This window comes from Aethalodelphis obliquidens, unplaced genomic scaffold, assembly GCF_003676395.1.
Source record: "Aethalodelphis obliquidens isolate GAN/ISIS:26980383/991018 unplaced genomic scaffold, ASM367639v1 scaffold35, whole genome shotgun sequence".
In the NCBI taxonomy this organism is placed as follows: Eukaryota; Metazoa; Chordata; class Mammalia; order Artiodactyla; family Delphinidae; genus Aethalodelphis; species Aethalodelphis obliquidens.
The window spans coordinates 1,808,450-1,832,012 of record NW_020837979.1 but is presented as its reverse complement, the minus strand read 5'-3'; the positions used below and the strand labels follow the sequence as shown (position 1 = coordinate 1,832,012).

At 52.7% G+C, this 23,563-nt stretch overlaps 1 protein-coding gene across 5 annotated transcripts in view; it reads left to right on the top strand.

Moving 5' to 3' along the window:
- NCK2 (NCK adaptor protein 2) overlaps positions 1-23,563 on the top strand; it is a 137,642-nt gene that overhangs the window by 96,847 nt on the left and 17,232 nt on the right. For 3 of the 5 annotated variants that reach the window (XM_027128690.1, XM_027128691.1, XM_027128692.1), the window contains 2 exons: positions 3,398-3,639; positions 21,345-22,054. In XM_027128690.1, coding sequence (XP_026984491.1) covers positions 3,414-3,639; positions 21,345-22,054 — 936 coding nt within the window. In that variant the 5' untranslated portion in view covers positions 3,398-3,413. The remainder of the gene's footprint in view (positions 1-3,397; positions 3,640-21,344; positions 22,055-23,563) is intronic. The other 2 variants (XM_027128693.1, XM_027128695.1) reach the window with 1 other exon arrangement.

The following is a 23,563-nucleotide window of genomic DNA, read 5'->3' as shown; positions in this document are numbered from 1 at the left end:
GGCTTTGATCCCTGGGGTGGGGTGGTGGTTGGTGGGGGGCTGTGATCCCTGGGGTGGGGTGGTGGTTGATTTGGTGTGACTCCTGAAGCCTTTATATGATGGGAAGCTTTCATAAGTCAATTACAACAGGTTTAAAGCCCTTTGTTATGTCCAAGGAACAGCTGCTCAGTTTTTAGGTGCTTGGAAATTTATTTTTCTTCTGTCCCAGAGTCATAGATTTCCTGGGTGGATTAAGCCTGTCCAAGACTCCACACTAGTTCTCACCCCCTCCCCAGCTCACCCCAGAAGTGAGCACAGGAGCACAGCCCTGCGCTCAAGCCGTGGCTCTGTTGTTCAGCAAGGCACTGAATCTCTGATCCTCTATCTCCCAAAAGCTCACACTTCCCTGAAAGGCGGGTGTTTGCAGAGTGACTGAGTGCCCCCACGTACTCCAGTGCCCTCCCCCAGACGGAGCAGTGCGCTGAGTTCACGCCCCGGACCCAGGAAGAGCACCTGTGAGGGGGGCTGTCAGAGTGACCTGGGGCCTGTGACACACTGTGCATGCTCGGGCCCCGCTCCTCGAGGGTCCCATGGGGGTGAAGCTGGGCACAGCATTTTCTAGGTTCCCTCCCACGTGCTGTTCGATGTGCACTGAGACGTACCAGGCCCAGCCAGTGCCTTACCTACCTGCTTTTCATGTAGTTAAGTCGTGCAGAAAATTTATAAATTGTTTTGACTGGTCTTAAGTGATGGGCTGTTCTTGTTCAAATCTCTTTTTGAAACTGTAATTAAGACAAACCCGGTATTCAAATAAAATATTCTCTGAAGCCCATTCCTATTACTGCTCTGGCCCCTCGCATTATTATTGAAAAAAGAGAAACGACCTTCATGACCTTCAGAAATCTAACCTGACAGTGAGTTCAGTATATAGGGAGATACGGCATGGACTTGAGATTTTCTGAACGCAGATAACAATATTGTCTACAATTTGGAAATGAGATTTGTGTAAACACCCTTCTCAGATATTGTGTACATTATGCCTAAGGTTTATGACACATCTCCTCCTTCCCCAAAGGTTTGTTAGCTCTAAATTTGGAAGTTAATTCATGAAAGAGGAGAACATGCATTATTTATAAGTGTCTTTAGCATCTAGCAGCAAGGGTCATGTTATTTTAAAATGAATTCATGCTTTTGTGGAGTCAGTGCGCTAGGTCCCCTCTGTCTTCCTGAAGCCATCCCTATAAATAATGAGAACTCCTCTCTGTCAGAAAAGAAGGGGATCTGAGTCAATAGTCTTTCCATTATTCATCTCTTCCTAGTTTTGAGTAAACTTCTAGTCACTTAAAGGACTGAATGTTGAGTTTTTCTGCTGCAAAAATGCCCATCTTCTACCCGAGAGGTTACGAAATAGCTCATAACTATATTCATTACAGCCATTCAGGTATACCTTTGCTATTTATTACTTCCAGGATTGACTTAACTAGGTATGCAATGTACTGTATTTTTTTGTTTGTTTTAATAAACTTTTAATTTTGGAGTAATTTTGTATCACGGTTCACTCTCGGTATTGAATGTTTTATGGGTCTGGACAAATGTGTCATGACACGTGTCCACTACTATAGTATTATGCAGAATTGTCTCACTGCCCTAAAAGTCCCTGTGCTGCACCTCATCATCCCTCTTTCCCCTGTGCCCTTGGCCACTACTGATCTTTGTAATGTCTCTGAAGTTTTCCCATTTCCAGAATGTTATATTCTTGGAATTATTAAAGAAAAACTGACACTTGTTAAAGAACGGTTAAGCAGACTTTACTCAGGGGAGGACTCCGAGGGATTTTTGCCATAGGGGAGAGACATTGGGCTCAACCCCGCATACAAGAAGGAAGAGTGGGGATCTATAGCCCAGGAGCTGGGTGGGGAGTAGATGGATGGAAAACTACTAAGAGGAAACATCAGAGGTGAGGGGGGATTCTGGCTGCACTGACCTAACAGGGTCCTTCCTGAAAACAGGCCAGGACGGTCAGACATCACCTGGGTGAGGGTGGAGGATTCTGGCTGAACCAACTCAGCAGGATTCTTGCTAAAATTGGGCAATGGACATGGAAGTACAGACACAGAAATACAATAGTCAAGGTCTAGTCTGGGAAGAGGATTCAGAGGAGCCTGACGAAAGTTTGGTCAAGGAGAGTCTTTGTGAGAATCATACAGTCTCACCCTTTTCAGACGGGCTTCTTCCACTTAGTCGTGTGCATTTGAAGTTCCTTCATGTCTTTTCATGGCTTCACAGCTCATTTGTTGTTTTCTTTTTAATTTTTTTTAAATTTTAGGCTGCATTGGGTCTTTGTCGCTGCGCACGGGCTTTCTCCAGTTGCGGCGAGCGGGGGCTACTCTCTTGCAGTGCACAGGCTTCTCATTGCAGTGGCTTCTCTTGTTGCGGAGCACAGGCTCTAGGCGCGCAGGCTTCAGTAGCTGTGGCACGCGGGCTCAGTAGTTGTGGCTCGTGGGCTCTAGGGCACAGGCTCAGTAGCTGTGGCGCACGGGCTTAGTTGCTCCGCGGAATGTGGGACCTTCCCAGACCAGGGCTCAAACCCGTGTCCCCTGCATCGGCAGGCGGGTTCTTACCCACTGCGCCACCAGGGAAGCCCAGTTCTGTCACCGAGTGATATCCCCTTATCTGGACGGACCACAGTTTATTTGTCCATCACCAACTGAAGGGCATCTTGGTGGCTTCCAAATTTTGGCAATTATGAATGAAGCTGCTCTAAACATCTGTGTTTCAAGTTCCAGGAATAATTTTATATTTATGAAGAAGCTGCAAAGATAGTGCAAAGCATTCCTGACACCCCGCACCCAGTTTCCCTTAGTGCTAACGTCTTACCTGACCAGGGATGTTTGTCAGAAGTGAGAGATTAACGTTGCTTAGTGGTAGACAATTGACTAGCTTCACTTGGATTTCACTAATTTTCATGTTCTAGGATCCAATCCAGGACACCACATTGCGGTTTGGGTGCGTCATGGTCATTAAATATGGTCATAAAAGTCAGCTTATCCTGAGAAAATGGATGTAAAGATATCAGCTATAAGGATCTGGTGTTCCTTACTCTAGTGAACACGTTTAATTGTGATACGGTTATTTAGAATTTTTTGGAAAGTTTTCTGTTGTTGTTGTTTGTTTCTAGCAGAGAAGCAGAATTCCCCATGTGCGACATTAAGGTTCGCTTTATAAGGTCACCGTTTCTAAACAGCGTCCTAAAGCTTGTTGAAAGGAGGTCATCTTAAGGTTGAGTATTTGAGACCCTGGAGACAGCTGGTTGCCGAGCCGTAATAAAAGCTGTCCGGGTGTCGTTTTCCGAGTGGATGCAGCAGCCGTGGCCCTCGGCCGGGTGTCTAACGAGCCTCTCCAAATGTTTTGCTGGCAGAAGGACTCCATGAAAGATGACAGAGGAGGTCATCGTCATAGCCAAGTGGGACTACACGGCGCAGCAGGACCAGGAGCTGGACATCAAGAAGAACGAGCGCCTGTGGCTGCTGGACGACTCCAAGACCTGGTGGCGGGTGCGCAACGCGGCCAACAGGACAGGCTACGTGCCGTCCAACTACGTGGAGAGGAAGAACAGCCTGAAGAAGGGCTCCCTCGTGAAGAACCTCAAGGACACGCTCGGTGAGTGGCGGGCGCGGCAGGACCCCGGCCCGGCCTGGAGGGCGGGGCCCTGGTGCTTTCTCAGCGGGACTCGGGGTGGAGGTCATCTCTTTCATTTGCATTTGAGGAAAAAAAAAAGGGTATGTTTTAAATATTGACATCTTTCTACTTGTCTTTTTAAAAAATCTCTGGACATTGAGAGATCCAGTGCAGAAATATCCGGCTGGTCATTTCCTAGAGGTTCTCGAGTTTGGAGGTTTATGTGAGCTGGCCTTTCTGTGTGTTTCAGACCCCCCTGCGTGTCTCTGTCTCCTGGCATCAACTTTCTGGAGGGTCCTGAAATGGAATGACCACCTCTGGGCATGTCCCCAGGTCCGCCCAGGTCATCCCATCAAATCTTTTTCTCTCTCGAAATCCTGTGTGTGTGTGGTGTTTGCACATAGAGGAGGAGATGGCAAAAAAGTACTTTGCACCCGGGGAATTTTTTCCCTCTGTTAAACTGGTGGCGTTTCACGGCGCAGTCCTGGACGGTGGCAGCTAAGGTGGGGACTCGAGCGGCGGTGTGATGCGAGGCCGCCAGAGTGACCCGCAGGGGGCCTGCTGGGCGCCCAGCTTTCTTCCCACGTGCCTGTTCCCTTCCCTGGTGTCCGGACGTGGGAAAGAGCCTGAGTCCCCTGAAGTTGATGGTGTCCGATCTCGCCTTTGCGTGGACGTCCTGCGGAGGATGCGAGAGGGTGACTTCCTGAAGGTCAGCAGTGCCTCCTTCTGTGAGCACCATGTGGGTGGCCCCCGGGACCGCTGGTTATCACGGAAGAGTTTGCTCTTGAAACAGGTCAATGTTATCATTTCCTGGAGGCTTTCCTTTTTATTTCTAACAAGAGAATTAGTTTCACTTGAGGGAGGGGAACAGGCAGGAAACCTGAAAAGAAAATTAAACTCTGAATGTGATGAGTGTTGCAAAATATTCACCTTTCATTTTCTGAAGTCTTGAAGGGTCCACTGACTCTTCAAAACCAAGTAAAGGGCTTCCCTGGTGGCGCAGTGGTTGAGAGTCCGCCTGCCGAAGCAGGGGACGCGGGTTCGTGCCCCGGTCTGGGAAGATCCCACATACTGCGGAGCGGCTGGGCCCGTGAGCCATGGCCGCTGAGCCTGCGCGTCCGGAGCCTGTGCTCCGCAACGGGAGAGGCCACAGCGGTGAGAGGCCCGCGTACCGCCAAAAAACAAAATACAAACAAACAAAAAAAAACAAGTAAAGCCTTCATTCATTGGGTAGTAATTTTGTGTTGTGGGTTAGGTTATTTTCACGACTTGGAGAGAGAAATGAGACACTGGCCTGCGTGAGAATCACACCAGCTACCGTAGATTCTGCATGATGGAGAAACTCCGTTTTTCATGAGCAATCTGATTCTTTTTCACAAAAGTGACCCTCTTTATTGTTTTTTCCAAGCAAGTCACTTGAAAGAAACGTTGTTGTCCTGTGCTTATAACTCTCTATTAACTGTGGCTAAGAAATGCGGGAAGCGTGAGTAGGTAAATACTTTAGGAGTGCCCTGCGCTTAATTTTATTTATTTTTTCCAATTTCAGCTTCTCACCCACTAAAGTACCTTTTTTTGGAGATGCTCAACATTGTTGACTTGTTTTGTCTTCTTATCCTTTTTCAAAACTACATTCTCAAGATTCTAGTAAAGAATGAAACACCCAGAAATGGAACGGAATGCTGGGGAGTGAAATAAGGCGAAGCAAAAGCCCTCTGACTTACCTACAATTCCCTGGAACAGCTCGTCATCCCTCCCTTCAGTTTTTAGAACGAGAAGACAGCTGAGCTCTGCAGCACATGTGGCGCTGGGGTTCGGTTTTTCACGAGTGGCAGTCAGTCCCCAGGGCTCCTCTCAGAACTCGGGGGGCCTGGCTCAGCCAGCCTGTCCTCGTGTGGGTGCCAGGCTGGCTCCCCCGCCCCAACAGATGGCCCCCCAGCTCTGCGGGCACACGTCTCCTTCCACAGAGCCAGCCAAGTTCCATTTTGGGAGAACACAGATTGTTAGAAAGCTCTTCCTGAAATAGAATCAAAGTTGGCTTCTCTTTAACCCTCTCCCCTCGGCTCTCCTTGGCCCTCGAGAGCCGTGCTGGGGAGACCTGCTGCTCTTCTGTGGACCGACCACCCTTTTCCAGGCCTCCTCCCCCGTCAGGCACATTACTGCCTTGGAAACGTTTGTACCTAGCGTTATTTAATGTAAAAACACCAACAAAGCTATGTTCTGAACATCCGTATCTATCCGTGGTAGTTAGTATTTGTAGTCTAGAGACTGTTGGAGGTCAGTATGCCCATTGCCGAGGAGAAATACCCCCATTCATTGTCTGTCTTTTTTGCTTCCATGTGTTTGTCGTGGTCACCCAGAGCCTTGCTTTTGTTGGACAAAGAGAGACCTTGTTGTCTCGGCATGAGTTTTCCATTGCCCCCCTTGAACGGGGTCACAGAGAAGGGAGGTACCCAGACAAGAACCACCGTGGCGGTGTGACTTACTATTTCTCCATCGTCAGACCTGACAAGGCACCAGCGTCGAGAAGGAAGGTGGGAAAACTTTCCGTAGCCTCTCCTGCCGCCCACTGGTCTCCGTTACAGAGAAGACTGGAGCTAAAGCATCCGTGGCTTCCTGTGTAAATTACCGTGACGGGTGTGCTGTTGGAATTATAGTGTGATCATAGACTGATTACGCACCCAGCGGAAGTTCTCTCTACTGTGTATTAGAAGGAGTGAAAACAATGTCAAAGACACCACCACACATGTGGACCTTCTAATAGCGACTCGTGACATCATCCGCATTTGTAATTCTACTGCCATGGAAATCCACCCGGTTTCTAAAGCCACGGTTAAGATTTCCCTGGCAGGCACCTGGTTTGAAACACAATAGCACTGGACTCCCCGTCAGAGTCCCTGTGTTCTCCTTGTGTGTTGGCATCTCTAACTGCCGGGGACCGTGACTTGGCAGAACTCTCTCCTGCCTTTCTGTATCCCTGTGCTGTGCTGAGGTCGGTCGCCAATTTAATTTAATCTCATGTAATAGTTTGTTACAGTAACCTCCAGAAAGCGGTACCTTTCCCAAAAAGTTCTCTCCGTTAGGAAAGGACTAACGCTCTTCCTTTTCCCTTAATAATTTATAATTAAATAAAACAATATGACCTCGTGTTTGTAGACGGGTAGCACGTTGATACACTAGGTCTCCTCTCACGTTCAGCTTATGATCACGATTAGTCAAAGAGAGCTTTTCCACGGACAATAAGGAGCCGTCCTCAGAACCGTTCCTGCTGGCAGAGCCCAGGCGATGTTCTGAAAGGCTCGCTGCCTTCCTGGGCTCCGGCCTGGCCTTGGTGTTTTCCACGACCCAACTCATCAAACCATGCAGGTTAGGTGTTGGAAAGTGTTGTGCTAAGTCTTGCAAGATGGGGAAGCTGCTCCCGGGGAGGGATTTTACTGAAGAGCGGTTTCTGTCACCACTTGACAACGGCAGCTGGAACCCGCCGAAGCCCTGAAGGTTAACTGTCTTCGCGATGGTTGCCTGAGGCCCAGGTGCTGACTTGGGCTACCCAGGAAGCTACGGTGCCGTTTATAATCTGTTAGCATCCGCCCGTGGAGGGCTTGTTCCAAGGCACGCACATCCACCCTCCTGCGGCATGTGGAACCGGAAGTGAGCCGCCCCCGGGGCTGCCGCTTTAGCCTTGGCCCCAGTGTGCCCCTGCCTGAGGCCAGGTAGTCACCTGCCAGTGATGAGCTCCGGAGCGGTGCCCACCTCTGCGACTCCAAGCCAGCCCTGGGAGCAGAGAGTGGCCACGGTGGGGGGACCAGTGCTCACTAACTGCAGGAGCCCTTGCGCGGTCTGGGTTGATGCTTTTGGCCGGGGAGGGGCGGTTCCTGGGGGTGAAGTTCCCAGGGCTCCTCGAGGCATGTCCATGTACGGCTGACTGAGCGTCTTCCCCAAGAGAAGGCCTGTGGCAGAGATGGGTCACATGCCTTTAGCGTGAACTGGGTTTTTTTTCACCAAGTTGACTGTCAGGGCTTACTGGGTGGGCGTTTGACAGGGCTACGTCACAGAGATAAGCAGCTAGGATGTTAGAGGGAATCCTAGTGATGCTGGGTTCCCTGTTTTAGAGATGAAAGCCAGGGCCTTACTAGCAAAACCAGAGTGGGGTCTGAGTATGACAGTGATCGCGTATCGGTGTTAACTTCCCGGTTTTGTGTCGAGGATGCCCTTGTGTGTGGAGATGACACCGTGTTGAGGTGATGGGACAGGGCGCTGGCAGCCTATTCTCAGAGAGTTCAGGGAAAATAACGTCTTTGTGCTCTTCTTACAACTTATCTGTACATCGAACAAACGGGCAGACGTAGAGTGGCTTAGGGACTACCCCAGGCCGTGACGCTGGATCATAGCAGGGGAGAGGTTGTACCTCGGGCTTCCTGTTCTCTCCGGGCATCTGCGGTGCCGCAGGGCCTTACAATCGTCATCAGTCTTTCAGAGATCAGAGGATCGCCGAGGACCTGCTGAGATTGGACCTAACACACGAGGTTGCCGCCGGGTATGAACGTGCCAGCCGCTTCTTCCTCAGAATGGTTCCCCAGGACTTGGTTCCGAACTTTCCGTAATCATCCAGCAGGTGCCCTCCGTATCACTGGCAGGCAGGTGAGGGAACCCCGCTTCCTGCCGGAGCGGCCCAGGCTGCTCTGGGCCAGTTCAATGTAGGCATTTTTGTTACAACAGAGATGGGGCGAGAGATGGGCCCCAGCCTCCGTGATGGGGAGGCCGTGGGGGGATTTTCTTTCCGGCACTGCGGGACTGTGGGTCTTTGCTGTGATCAGAAGCGTTCTCAGTAGGGCTGAAGCGGGGCAGGCTCTGTCCAGATGAGCCACGGGTGACGGATGCTGTAGTCGCTGGTTGTCACAGGCTTAGCTGGAGTCGTCCCTCCCTCGCTCTGTCCCTTGGAAATGCTTCTAAGCCACCTGGTTCCCCGCTGAGTGACCTTCGGGAACAATTACCAAAGGCTTTGAAGCAGGGATGCAGACGTGGTGTCGGGATCGGCTCCGTGTCACAGGGTGTGTGTGGATCAGACGGGGGAGGCCGGCTGGACGTTCTTTCACCTGGTGGGTAGAGTTCAGCCCCTGACTCTCTGCAGCCTGTGATGTAACTGGAAGAGTGACAGTGGCCCGGATGCGCGGGGGCCATTAGGACAGTGGCGCTGCCCCTCCTGGCCCACCAGAAACGGCTGGATGAGGCCACTCGGGCCTCTCTTACCCTTGCGGAAGCAGCGTACGTAGGAGGGTGAGGCTGGGGTCTTTTCAGATCCAGGCCCGGCACACGCCCACGCGCCAGTTGAGCGATTTGGGGCCGTGGAAGCCGCGGAGCCTCAGCTGCGGTGCCTGCGGGGCGGGATGAGGGACCACTCGTCTCATCAGATGGTCGAGGCTGAACTCCTTCACGTGAAGGATGCTCGGGGCTGGTCTTCGGTGGAGGGAGAGGCAGAGGCTGGGAGCAGGGGCCGCGTGGGAGGACAGTGAGTGAGCCGGCGGCACTGAGGGCCCTGGGTGACCCACACTGGGGAGGCCCCCATCATTAGGCCTGATGCTTTTGCAAAGGAGAGCCCCAGCGGTTGTCCTGTGGTGGACGGGGTGGTGGCCGTCGGGGTGTTTGGCAGGCATCTTGATTCTGGTCCTCGGGGTGGGAGCGGCGGTGCCAGTGTGTCAGCAGGAGGCTGGGGACGAGATCTCAGGGTGGCCCGGGGGGATGTCACCAGCCCTGGGCTTCGAGGGAAGGCCCAGAACTCTGTGCCAACCGGGTGTGAAGCAGCAGGTTAGTCACAGGTGACTCAAGGGTCTGCAGCCTGAATGAACAACCGGCGGAAAGACCAGAGGGTTAGGGAAGTAGGAAGAGAACCTGGGCCGTGGTGACGAGACGCGCTGGAGTTGATGGCGGGCCCTTCGGTGGGAATGTTTCACGCTTCAGGCGTGAGTCTCAACTTCAGGAGACAAAATTCAGATTTTGCTGTCACACACGGCCTGCAGGGGAGCCCTGGCGTTGGAGGCATTTCGCGAGGTTCCTCCACCAAGCTTCCACTCCGCCGTGGTCTCGGGGGCCTCCGTCTACTTTCTACAGCTGCCTCCAAGCCCTCCCCCGGGAGGGAGGCCCCGTGACAGCCGGTGCCTGGGACCCGCGGGCTCCACAACCACCATCCCCGCGCTCCCGACACCCATGTCACGCCCGAAGCCAAAAGGAAAGCTTAATGCAGCAGCAGAATTCAACCCGAGACCCGGAACGGATGTCGTGTGCGTTTTCCAGTGTGTAGGCAGTGATAACGATTTCTGTGTGCCTCTCTGGTGCTACCTACCTGTACAGCTTTTTGTTTAATCTTCCCAGTAACCCTCAGAGGAATATACTAACATCCTTATATTTCACGTGAAAAAAATGAGACTCGGAGGTTAAGGGATGTGTGTGCCCAAGAACACACAGTAAGTGATGGGTTGAAATTCAGAGCAGGTCTGCCCGACTCCTCAAGCTCTGCTGTTGTTGGTCAGCCTCGGGGGTTGGGGATTCAGATTGCGGGGAGCCCTGGGGGGTGGGTGAGGGGAATGCCGCCTGCTTGGCATCAGTATTGGTGCATGCAGTCGCTCCCTGGTCCCGCCTGCACGGCTGGGTTGGTTTTCTCCCACCCTTGCTGCAGCCCCTGGGACTCGAGGGGACCAGCTAAACTTCGTAAGCATCGTTTCCTCCCGGCCCTGGGGGTTCACTTATCAATAACCGCCTGGTTCCGTCACACTGAGGGGAGCAGGAGCCTTTAATTAAAATGATTCGGAGGCCGAGTGTCCCATGAACTCACCTGCTTTTCCCCAGATCGATTCTTATTTCGGCAGTAGTTGTGTCGGCAGCAGGCATGTTCCGGGGGGTCTGCGCGCGTGAGATTTCAGCCGTCTTTGCCGTTCACAGGCTCTTTGTGTGACACGGGTTTCTGCACTCAGGTAGTCCTCAGAATTATCCTCTCTGAAATGCCTGTCTTTTATAAAACTGTTCATTGAAGACTGGCATACTTATTAAAAAAAAGAAAATTGGAAAATAGAAAAAAAACAAAAATCACCTGTGATCTTATCACCCAGAAATAATCACTGTTGGCGTTTGCATCTGTTTGCTAAGTATCTCTACACACGTAGAATCAAAATCAGGTTGCAAAGGTGACTTCTTCCCATCAAAACCACTGTCACCAGGCAGTCAGTCCTGCAACGTCTACCCGTTCGCGGAAGCCTGATCGCGACACGTGCTGGAAAGGACCTTTGCCGAGTGAGTTTGGTCCATGCCTCCCGGTTCCTTAGTGGTCAGGATGCTCTGTATAAAACCGAAGAGGAGAAGCTGATTCTTTACAGTGCATTTGTCTTAGAAGTAGCTTGGTTTCCTAGGTTGAATGTCCATAAAGAATAAGAAAATTACCGTTAGTCTTTTTACATGTCACTTAAACATACTTCCTAAACTCAGTCACCTTCTAAGGAATCAGTACAAAAAGTACAAAGTACATTTTTCTCACTTAAAGTGCAGAGCCAGACCACGCCCCATGAAAAGTTTGTATGTAACATGCGAAGAAGATTGACAGACCTCAATTTGATTTTAAAGGTCCAGCTTCTCCAACCTATCACCTCTTCCCCGTATTAAAGCAGGGACTCTGGGTTTTCAGAGCTGCATTTAACACTTGAGGTTGACCTTTTCGGTCTCTGTTGTATAATCTACCGTTGTACGAACCCGAATTAGGTATTATGTCGCATAACTTAGAACTCTTTAGAATTCTGTCCTGCGAGATCGTTCGCGGTACAAATGGCCCGCCGAATGTAATGCCCACAGACTATGGAAACGTCTACAGCGATTGTGGTGCTGGCGCCCAAAATACACTTGGGTTTGTTTGCATATATCGTAAGTGTCCAAGTATTTAGAACAAGAAACGTAAAACAACTCACAACGGATTAGTGGGAGGATAATTAGAAAATAGAGACAGATTGTTCAAAAGAATGCTAAGGGGAGAAGAGCCAGGAGAGGGGATGGGGAAGGAGGAGGGGTCTACGCTTGGGAGATAGAGGAGAAGCAGGTGTGCAGTGACATGGGGTCTTGAAGCCAGACGCGTCGGCCCCCGGGCCCCTCGAGCCCTGAGGAAGGACAAGGACACCATGTAAAGCATTTCCCAGTTTCTTTCCCAGCGACTGGCACCTGGGTTGCTTCTTATTAAAATGATCGTTTTTCTAAAGAACATCGATACCAGCCTTTCTTGACTCAAAGTTACTCAAGTGGGAGCCTTCAGTTTTAGAATAGAGAAAACGTAGACTACAGATGCTGAGAATTAAGTAAAATCTTCTCTCCGTGTTTCCAACTGCGCTTCCCCACATGGCCCGCACTCAGTTTCAGATCTCGTCCATATGTCTCGAACGTTCCTCTTGCCTATTACACGCTCGTGTCTGTCGCCGGGGCCAGTGTGGGGTGCAGGGGGGTTTGTTCAGGACGGGTGCTGTGGTGCTGACTGCAGAGCCTCTGGGGCTGCTGGAAGGCCAACCAGGCGCCTCCTGCCCTGAGCCCCGCGCCCTGCAGCCACCGCTGCTCTCTGCACGGGCGGGCACCTGCTCACATCACTTTGTCCACAAGCCGCTCCCCGATCAGCCCCTGCAGCCTGCCGTCCCTCTCTCTCAACTCTTAACTTCGTTCTCTGCTTCCAAACTCACGGATTCTGTGAGCGTCCAGATTGTCTCCCGTGGTTCTCACGGCTGGGAAGCCACCTGGAGGGCAGCTCTTGGTGAGTTTTCGGGCTGGGGGTCTCCTGGAAGCCAGCCATCCTAGGGTGGCTGTTTGCAGGGAACCTCCATTGATTTTATAGTTTTGGCTTTTTTCACGGAGCAAAGCAGTTGAGAGTCTAACTTGGAAAATGTACAAGTGGGTGTTCATCGTGGAGCGTGAATTGGTAGTGAAATGGCTGGGGTCCTTAGGCACTGGTCTAAAGTGACCCGTCCTGTAGTATTTAGCCCAGCGTGCCCAGCCAGACCCTGGTGACAGGAGTTGGCTGTAGGATCCAAAAGGGCCACTGACGGTTCTCCTGTGGTTGTTTTTGTGTAGCCTAGTATGTACAGTTAAGTTTAAAAAGTGAAATTACAATTTCTTTAAAAATTCTTTTGACTCGCATCCGTGCTACCGTTTGGCTTTCGCGTTTGGTTGACCATATCCTGTGCTTCTAAACCACTTTTCTTCAGGCTTACACATTCAGTCATGTTCTATGCCTGCCTGCTCACGAGGGAACGGGCTCTCTCGGGGGCAGGGATGGAAATTCCGGTTCTGGGCCCTGGGCCTGTGCGATGGTAGCCTTTGCCCCGACACATCTCCGTCTTGTGCCGGCTGCTGGTACATCCACCCGCTGGAAAGGGGACCATCCGGGCACGTGGATGGTGAATGGCTCCCTTGTCCCTCGGCCAGCTGGCGGCCCGACGCGGGCCGTGTGGATCTGCCACAGGGGTGGCAGCTCCCATCCATCTCATGAAGGCTCCTTCCTCCCCCTGCCCCGTCCTGGACCAGCCCTCCCTGAACTTGGGGGTTCCATACGGCGCGTAAGGGCACGTTTCATCGTAGGGTGAGGGGTACACACCTAAGGTGCGCGTGCCTAGGAATAAAGAAGTAAACCCCCTGGGTTCGTGGCAGTTTCGGGGGGGGGAGCATGGAGCCCCCGGTGTTTCCCACAGGCCGCACAGCAGACTGACTCCGCTTTAGGAAAGGACAGTGTTTTTCACCTTCGAAAGCTCGATTTAAGCTGCTAGTGGGAGAAAGGCTCCTGGCCCGACTTTATCCTCAGCACTTCACCTCCCTGGGGCCTGGCACATCCCGCCCGTCAGGAGAATGTGTTCCCCGCTCTTGCTGTCAGGACCTTACAGGGCAAGCGTCTGCTTTTCTGGTGCGGACGTGGCAGCGGCAGCCGCAGGGCTGCGGTTTCCTGCGGGTGAAATGGGTCCCCGGGACCAGCTGGACAATACCAGGCATCTCAGACCTGGGCATGAGAGCCATCACCCGGCTGCTCCAGGTGACGCCTGCCCTCCTGTCACTCACTCAGAGGCGTGACCGCGGTGCGACCCGCTGGACGTGCAAGCCCAGGGAGGACGAAGCTGACCCCTAGGGCTGCATTTAGTCCTCCGTCCTGGACGCGGCTGGGAAGTGGGGTGTCCTCCTCTTCGAGTGGACCCGGTCCCTGTCAGTGAGGCAGGCACGGTGCCAGGCGCAGTATCTTCCACCAGTGACGCGGGGACGAGGGTGAGATGGACCAGCTCTGTGCCCTGCCCGCCACAGTCATGCTGCCTCTGCCGGGCGCGTCTCTGCCCCTCCCTCCCCTCCCCGTCCCCTCCCCAGACCCCTGCCCAGTCCCCCCACCCCCGTTCTCCACACACTCTACATCCTCCCCAGGCTCGCACGTCCAGCAGGTAGCAGCGGTTGCGCCTCTGAGTGACAGGAGGGGCAGGTGCCACCTGGGGCAGCCACACCCCAGTCTGCTTGGCCTGAGCCCCGGCCGGCTCTCAGATGCTCTGCACTGACCAGCCCATCCGTCGCTCTCCGGGCTGCCCTGGGGGGTTCCTCCGAGACCCACCTCGGATGGGGCCGGTGGCCCTGGGTCCCCGTGCAGAGCAGAGCAGAAGTCGAGGTCAGGGGGCTTCGGTCGGTTAGGCCTAACGTCCATGCCACCCAGAATCACAGACCTCGAGTGCGGGCTCTTGGGGTAAATATTCAACCCCAGGCTGCTCTGGGATTAGGAAGCACGGCCTGTGTCTGCTCACCCCCGCGCACAAGCCTGGGGCTCCCCAACTTTTGCTCTGTTTTCTGCGGCGTACTCACAAGCGTACCTGTTTTCTCAGGGGGGCTCACCAGTTTGGCGTATTTCAGGAGGTGAGGTGGAAGCAGGGGAACGAGAGTGGGGAAGGGTCATTTTATTTCTTCCAGAGTCCTTAATCAAAGTGACAGAAATCCAGAAATCAACTCAAAAGTAGCTAAAGAAAAGCAACAGGAAGAAGAGGAGAATTTAGAGAGATTAGCTCACATCATTGGGAAGTGTGGTTGGATTCCCGGGCTCAGCTCATGTCATCCAGGTTCTGTCTCTGGGCCTCTTCTCCACACAGGCGCCTACAGGTGGGGCTGACTCTTGAGAGCCAGTTTCCCCCACCCCAGACTGCAGGGGGAGTTTTGATCCAAGCCCTGGGGATGGGCCCTGCTGAGACCGCGAGAAGAGAGACACTGTTGAACAGAGATGGCGTAGCGGGTGTGGGACAGATTGAAGCAAGAGAGAACTACTGCATTAATCCTAAATGGTGGCCCTTCAGAAAACCTTCAGTTTAGTGAATGGGAGGTTTTTCCTTTATTCAGATACTCGACTGTGAATCCTGGCACTAGACATTCTCTGAGAGTGGAAGCTAGTCTGAAAAACTAGATACAAACTAAATGAACATATAGGACCACGAATAGCTATTAGGAGCCAAACATTAAATATATCCTCTTATATGAAAAGTTATTTCAGCTACTTTGTACCTGAACCAATCGTGTCAGACCTCCTTAGCGTTTAGTGATAAAAAGCTTCTGTATTAATAATTTCAGTTGACGTTCCTAACCCTGATGGGGAAAAAGCCCCACAAATTAATAACCTCTATGCTTAACTTAGTATAAATGACATTTTAAGTGCAAGGAAATTTTCTACTTGCATCTGGTTTATGTCACAAATCTGATTCGTAGCAAAAATAAAATGGCTTTGCCGTAGAGCTCCTGAAACTCAGCTGCGCTGTGTCTAAATGTATGGGCTGGAATGCTTGTACGAACTGTCCAATTTGTTTGGCATTTTATCTTAAATCTCCAGAGTTCCAGCTGGAAGATGACAGAACATATTTTAAAGTCGTCTGCTGTAACATCCCTTTATCTTTTTTTTTGGTGGGGTGGGGGTACGCGGGCCTCTCACTGCTGTGGCCTCTCCCGTTGCGGAGCACAGGCTCCAGACGCGCAGGCTCAGCGGCCATGGCTCACGGGCCCAGCCACTCCGCGGCACGTGGGATCTTCCCAGACCGGGGCACGAACCCGCGTCCCCTGCATCAGCAGGCGGACTCCCAACCGCTGCGCCACTAGGGAAGCCCTTGCTTTTTTTTTAAGTAGTGATTTCCATTCCTTCTTCGTTCTTTCCTCGTGGAAGGTATGGCATTTTATACATTACTGAACGAGCTTAGAGAAAGTCATAACTTTGCGGGAAGAAAGTTACTCAACATCGCCAAATGCAGCGTGCTGGCAGTAGGAAAGGTTTCCTAGTGGCCACGTTCTACATATTCTCATCCATGATGCGATGGGTCCAGTGCGGGCCGCATCAACACCTGCAACAAAACGTCCAAACACCACATTCTGTACGGTGGAGGATTTTACGGTGAACTTGAGAACTAAAAGAGACGCACACCATTTGAACTCGTCCTAGATCTTGTGAAAACATGTTAGTGCTCTCCGGGCCTCAGTCCGTCCATCGTGGCCTGGCCGGAGCTGCCTGGGTGTCCCGCACCACGTGTTCGGTACCCGAGGCCAGGGTGTGGTGAGGAATGTGGCCAGCTGCTCTGGGAGGTGCTTCTGTCTGCAGCCCAGGCTGACCCGGAATCCGTGCTCTGGCCCTGGGGAGCAGGCCTTGGAAAGGGCCAGGAAGCGCGTTCTCCCAAATGTGGCCCAGAGAGGGGGCGAGCGGAAGCCCTGGTTAGCGAGGGCATCTGGTGGGCCAGGTCCTGGTTAGTTACTGTTCAGTAGGTGAAGATGGGCTGGGACTTGGCAGAAGGGGTGTGAGGCTCTTGCCTCTCCTGTTGGGAAAAACATGAAATCAGAAGGAAATTAATCACATTATCCTTGTTAAAATCACAACACACATTGGAGTCAGGTTGTGTTTTTGATACAACTGGAAGAAGGAGGTGGTCTGACTTGAATGAACGAAGAAAAAGAAAGCAGAAGATGTGGGGAAATACACAGGCAGAGAAAGTGGGGAGCAGGGGAGTTCCCACACTGCCTCCTTCCCTAAAAGATAACGGATTTGCCTTTGAATTAGAGCCTGGACGCCAAGGCCGTTCAGAGCCTGGGGCTCATACACGGGTCTCTGTCCCCTCCGACCTGGCATCTCGTAGCTGGCACGCGGCGGCAGTCATGTGGCCTCAGGGGAGGTCCAGGCAGGGGGAGATGATGGGGTCCTGAACCTCCAGAGCCTCCTCGTTCGACGTCCTTGTGATCCCGGCCGCGTGACTCTCCGGAGCCATTCACCTGGTTGTCCTCATTCAGAAAGGCCGCCCTGGCTGCTGGTGGGTGGGTCCCCTCCCTCCTGCTGTTCCCCGGGGCTCCCCAGGGCTCCCAGCCCTTCAGCCCCATCCACCCGGGCTCTGGCCTCGGGCAGAATCAGGGTCAGGGAAGAACTGGGGAAGAAGAGGAAGCTGAGAGCCTTTGTCAACAACCCAGGACTTTGTTCTGTTTACACATTTCCACCCGATGCCCCCTCCAGCCTGCCCCAGCTGTCCCCAGACTTGTCCTGGGGCCCCGGCCTGTTGCTCCTGATGCATTTCTTATCCCAAACCTTCTTTCCCTAACCTCAGCCCCACTTCCACCCGGACACACAGGGCCCATTTCATTCCCTAGAATCAGAGGAAGTGTTCATCACAGTTTGGGAGGGTGCATGAGGGGTCTTGAAACCCCATTTCAGAGCCCGGAACGCATTTGCCCGTGGAAATCATGACACGAGTAACGAGCATCTGCCGTCACGCTTCACGCTAGCCTCTGACGGAACTGTGCTTCTTGATGACTCTGGATTAAATAGGCTTCCATTGGATCACGGTCTGTCTGTGCCACTCCACTGGCTGCGTGTGTTGGGCCAGTTCCCTGGTCTCGTTCAGCCTCGGTTTCCCCATCTGCAGAAATGGGGGGAGCCGGGTCTGTCACAGGACCATCGTGAGGTTCAGATCATGTAGATGTCAGTGCGGCCAGGCTCCTCCCTACCCGCCCCTGACACACGCCTGCCTCCTGCATTTCACTGCGCCAGCCGCCATGTATCTCTGCTCCCATAAGATAATGTTTCCCAGGTGCCAAACGCCTGACGGGCAAAGTTTCTGTTTGGGTGGCCGTCTGGCACGTAGGGTCACGGCCAAGAGTGTTCAGAGAGGACTTAGACCCTCTCCTGCTAAAATATCTGAGAAAAAAGAAATTCAACACCCAGCTCAACACCAGTTAGGAAGAGTAATAACTATTCGTAAAGCACGTTCTGTGCTTTATATGCGTAATCTGAACTTAGGTACCTGTTCTAGGCTTATTTGTCCACCCTCAAAATTCATATGTTGATGTCCCATTCCCCAGAATCTCAAAGTGTGGCTGTATTTGTATAGGGCCTTTAAACAGGTAATTAAGTTTAAATGAGGTTTCTTAGGGTGGCCCTCATTCAGCATGACTGGTGTCCTGTAAGGAGAGGAAATTAGGACACAGAATGCAGACGCGGTGAGAAGGCAGCCGTCTGTAAGCCAGGGAGAGAGACCTCTGAAGGAACCAGCCCTGTTGACCCTTCATCTGTGACTTCCAGCCCCCAGAACCATGAGAAAACACGTTTCTGTTGTCGAAGCCCCGGAGTCTGTTACGGCCCCCCTCGCAGACTGATCCAGTGCCATCGTCCACATTTTAGGGTAAGAAAACTAAGACCCAGAGAGGCTAAGTAACTTGCCCAAGAGCACACAGCTAATTAGTGGCTGACGCGGGATTCCTGCTGGGGCTGTGCTCTCAGTCATTCTGCTGTGCTACCCCCAAGACCCCAGCCCGGAGTTGCCTCAAAGACTGTTTAGGTCATGTTAGAGCAAAACAGGTTAATTTTCCAGGGCTGTTTGTACGTAGAAAGTTCCAGTCTTGATAGAGACATATAAGCTTCTCTTATGGGCAGGGAGTGTGCCTGTCTTACCTCACTCTCCCCAGAGTCTAGGAAGGTTCCTGGAAGGAGCTCAAGGCTGAAGTAATTAAATTATTTTGTGTTTGAAAAAAAGCAGACAAAGCAGTATGTTCATTCAGCGGTATGACTGACTTACGTAAGTGTCTTCCACGACGCGTTATGAAGCATAAGGTCTTCCATGGCGTATTACGAGGCGTAAGGTCTGCCGTTGTCTTTTCTGTTGATCTTGACACCTTTCCGCCTTTTTTAATATATATTTTAATTTTATTGGATTATAGTTGACTTACAATGTTGTGTTAGTTTCGGGTGTACAGCAAAGTGATTCAGTTATACATATACATATGTTTCATTCTTAGATTCTTTTCTCATATAGGTTATTCCAGAGTATTGGGTAGAGTTCCCTGTGCTCTACAGTAGGTCCCTGTTGGTTATCTATCTTACGTATAGTAGTGTGCAGTGATACCTTTACGTCTTGATGAATATTCTAAAAGCTGCTCTTCCCTGGCTCTTCAGGTAGGCTTCCTCGCTCACAAATTTGGAAAGGTCTCCTAGAGAGTTATTTTTAAATGTTATTTCTTGAAATCGTTGTTACCCATAGAGATTGCACTCTGCCTGGCCATTCCCGCTCTGCGTGCTGACGGCCCCGGGAGGTTTGAAGGCCTTCGTGCCCGAGATTCCTGGGTGGAAGTTTACTTCCATGAACTGTCCCATGTGCCTCTGGATTAGGACGCCATTGAATCATCACAATGCCGTGTCATTGCAGAGTTGAACTCACCTAGCTTTGAAATCAGAGGTTGAGAGGTTCATGTTTTCAGGTGTAAAGTAAATGAACTCTTACATGGAAATCGAAATGTTTAACTTGGTCCAGTGTCCCGGCTTACACTTCATTTCCCGTGCACTTGAGTAAGACGCTGAAGAACAAAAAGAAACAGCAGAAGCCATTAGCTTGAAGAGTTAGTGTCTCGGAGCCTCCCTGGTGGTGCAGTGGTTAAGAATCCGCCTGCCAGTGCAGGGGAGGCGGGTTCGAGCCTTGGTCTGGGAAGATCCCACATGCTGCGGAGCAGCTAAACCCGTGCGCCACAATTACTGAGCCTGTGCCCTAGAGCCCGCGAGCCACAACTACTGAGCCCACATGCTACAACTACTGAAGCCCAGGCACTCTAGGGCCTGTGTTCCGCAACAAGAGAAGCCCGCACACTGCAACGAAGAGTAGCCCCCGCTCGCCACAACTAGAGAAAGCCCGCGCGCAGCAACGAAGACTCAACGCAGCCAAAAATAAATAAATAAAATAAATATATTAAAAAAAAAAAAAGAATTGGTGTGTCCACTTGAAGATCCAAGTGAGTGAGCACTTATCACGGGTGTGCTGTCACCTCACACTCCTTGCCCTGCGTGTGGCACTGAGCGGAGCACGTGTCCCGGCGCAGAGAACGCAGCCAGGCGGGTCTGCTCTGGAAGCCAGCGCCCAACTCTCCGTGGTCGGAGACGATCATGATGCCTCCTTTCATTCCTCTGAGCACCCCACCTGGCAGGGGAGTAGGAGCAAAGGTAATTCTCAGGACCAAGCTGTCTTTACTGCAGGGAATTAAGGGAGAAGGAGGTACAAGCTACCCATAAAAGCGCTGTGGTGTCCTTTCAGGAGAAAACAAACATTTGCCGGTGGCCACAGTTTCCATGCCACGAAAACCTCCTCCCTGACTTAGCTGGGAGACGTGGCGGGTGAGCGGCATGGCGGGCCCCCCGTCCAGGTCCACGTCCGCATCTCTGGGGCCGACGTGCCCTCCTCCCCTCGGCTCACTTTCTACAAGGTTCCGGAATTCCGTGCATTTTAACCAGGTTAAAGCATTTTTCCTTAGGGCTTTTCCAGCTGTGTTCCTCAGGCACAGGAAGGGATAATTTTCACATTGTAGCTCAGCACTGACTCACATATGTGACTGAAGCAGCAATTCTATGTTTGATGCACTCTGAGATTTTCTATTTTGTTCCCTTTTAAAAAGAAGACAGCACGTACACACAGGCTGGTCACAACCCCGTTAAACCGATTTTCTGATCCATTAGTGGTTTTTCAATGAGAATGTGAAAAATTCTGCCTTAGATTTAATGTACCGGCTATTTTGTTTTCTTCTAATTCACTCATCACAACTTGTGGGAAGTCTCTGCAGTGTTGAAAGAAAAGAACAGAAGGAAGGAGGGGTATGGGTTTCTGCCCAGTGGGGCCGCTCCACTGCCAGGTGGCCCCGGGAGGGCACGGAGTGTCCTCGGATGGAGGAGAGGGTGCTGGCCTGAGCACAGGCCAGCCCTGAGGGGTGCTGAGAGCTGGGGCGGCTCTGCGAGCTCATTTTGTCCAACTTCCCGTCCAAAACGCATACGACGTTTTCTGTCCTGTCTTTTTATTTTATTTTTTTAGGTCTTTTGTAGTAGTGGCACAGGGATGCTCTAATCATTTTCGGACTTTACACTGTTTTATCCTCGTGGTTTGCTGGTGCTCTAGCAGGTTTTTGAGGAAAGCAGAGAGATCGGTTTTGGTAATAACCAGCTTTTAGGCATTTAGCCACTGTCACCTTCTCTGCTGGTGAGTGGCTGGTCACCAGCCACGGGACCCAGTCCGTCCTGTATCAGGTGCAGGTGCTGCCTCTTGGACCAGGCCCCGTCCTGAGCCCTTGTCGGGTCGCCGGACGCTGAGCCCCGTGCCCGCGTGGAGCCCATGCCGGGTCCCCACGCGCTGAGCCCTGTCCCCGCACTGAGCTTTGCCGTGTCTCCGCAGGCCTCGGCAGGACCCGCAGGAAGACAAGCGCCCGAGATGCATCGCCCACACCCAGCATGGACGCGGAGTTCCCCGCCAACGGAGGCGGCGCCGACCGCATCTACGACCTCAGCATCCCGGCCGTGGTCAAGTTCGCGTACGCGGCCGAGCGCGAGGACGAGCTGTCGCTGGTGAAGGGCTCGCGCGTCACCGTCATGGAGAAGTGCAGCGACGGCTGGTGGCGGGGCAGCTACAACGGGCAGGTGGGCTGGTTCCCATCCAACTACGTGCTGGAGGAGCTGGACGAGGCGGCCGCCGACGCGCCCGGGGGCCCGAGCCTGCGGCCCAGCGCCGCGCTCAGCAACGGCCAGGGCGCGCGGGTCCTGCACGTGGTGCAGACGCTGTATCCCTTCAGCTCGGTCACCGAGGAGGAGCTCAACTTCGACAAGGGCGAGACCATGGAGGTGATCGAGAAGCCCGAGAACGACCCCGAGTGGTGGCGCTGCCGCAACGCGCGCGGCCAGGTCGGCCTGGTGCCCAAGAACTACGTGGTGGTGCTGAGCGAGGGCCCGGCCCTGCACGCCGGCTCTGGCCCCTCGGGGCCTGCGCGCGCCGGCCGGTTCGCGGGCCGCGAGTGGTACTACGGGAACGTGACGCGCCACCAGGCCGAGTGTGCGCTCAACGCGCGGGGCGTGCAGGGCGACTTCCTCGTCCGCGACAGCGAGTCCTCGGTGAGTGCGGGGTTGGGGGGGCAGAGGGGTGTGCCCGTGTGTGTGCACGTGTGTGCGGGTCTGTGTGTGTGATGTGTACACGTGTGCGTGTGTGCGCGGGGCGCGCAGGGCGGCTTGCTCATCAGGGACAGAGTCCTCGGTGAGTGGAACGCTCGAAGGAAGTGGAGAGTATGTATGTGTGTGCGTTCGTGTGCCATTCCCTTCTCAGGTGTGTGAATGGCCTCAAGCAGCAAGGGTATTTGGGGCTCATGTTAAGAGGGATGAACACAGTTGGTCTGTGTTCTGAGACCCCCCGCTCTGCCGTGGGCTGAAATCCGCCTGGACTGCCCGGCCTTAGCTGCACCTCTTCTCCGGGAGGTGCGTTCTTGCAGGTGGCACGGTAAGTACAGTGTGTTGTTAGCTTCTGAAGGTTTGCTGCCTCTTGACTGAGATCACCCCTGTTCTGTCGTGCAGACTCAAATGTCATTCTCTCCCCTGGTTTCCCCGTTAATGACCCCGTCTCAGCCCTGGCGGTTGACCTTGTTTCCTCTCTGGGTCTGAGACACATCAGATGTTCTCGGCAAGGCGGGCACCCGGTTTCTGACACAGCCTTTTGTTGTTTGGTTGGTTTTGCTTTTTAAGCCGTGTAATCCTCAGTACATCTCTGCCTCAGGCACCACTGAGTTTATTTCTGAAAAGATTTCAAAGCGCTTAGGAAGAGAACAGAAACGGAAAAGACAGTTGTCGAGAGAGAGGAGTGTGTGTGTGAGCAGAGTCGGCGGCGTGAGGCCTCTCGACTCGGAGCAGATTGGTTTCCAGCACAGACTCGGAGATCTGTGTTTCAGGTGCATGGCCGAGCCCGTCTGGGGGAACCGGGCTGTGTCTCGCGAATTAGCCTTTTTGTGTTTTCGTTGTGGAGGTACTACTAAACCGATTTTGTCGGTCCCTGCAAATACACCTTCCAGAGTGAGTCCCCCCGAAAGGAGAGTTTTGAAGATCGAGTCCAGTGTAATTTCCTTTGTACTGGTTCCTGCAGACATCAGCTTAATTTTTAATTATTTTTTCTTTTTTGGCTGCATTGGGTCTTCGTTGCTGCACGTGGGCTTTCTGTAGCTGCGGCGAGCGGGGGCTACTCTTCGTTGCAGTGCGTGGGCTTCTCATTGCGGTGGCTTCTCTTGTTGCAGAGCACGGGCTCTAGGCGTGCAGGCTTCAGTAGTTGTGGCACGCGGGCTCAGTAGTTGTGGCACACGGGCTTAGTTGCTCTACGGCATGTGGGACCTTCCTGGAACAGGGAACGAACCCGTGTCCCCTGCATTGGCAGGCGGATTCTTAACCACGGTGCCATCAGGTAAGTCCCAGTTTAATTTTTTAAACGCAACCTGTAAGACTGGTAAGCTCGTGCTACGTACTGTAATTGTTGTCTTCTGAGAAGGTTGATACCACAATAAGTAAGTGCATAGTCAAGGTTCCTGTTGACTGATCTGGGAGGAGCTCGAGGGCCCAGAAGTGATTTTCCCCTTCAGAGAGGGG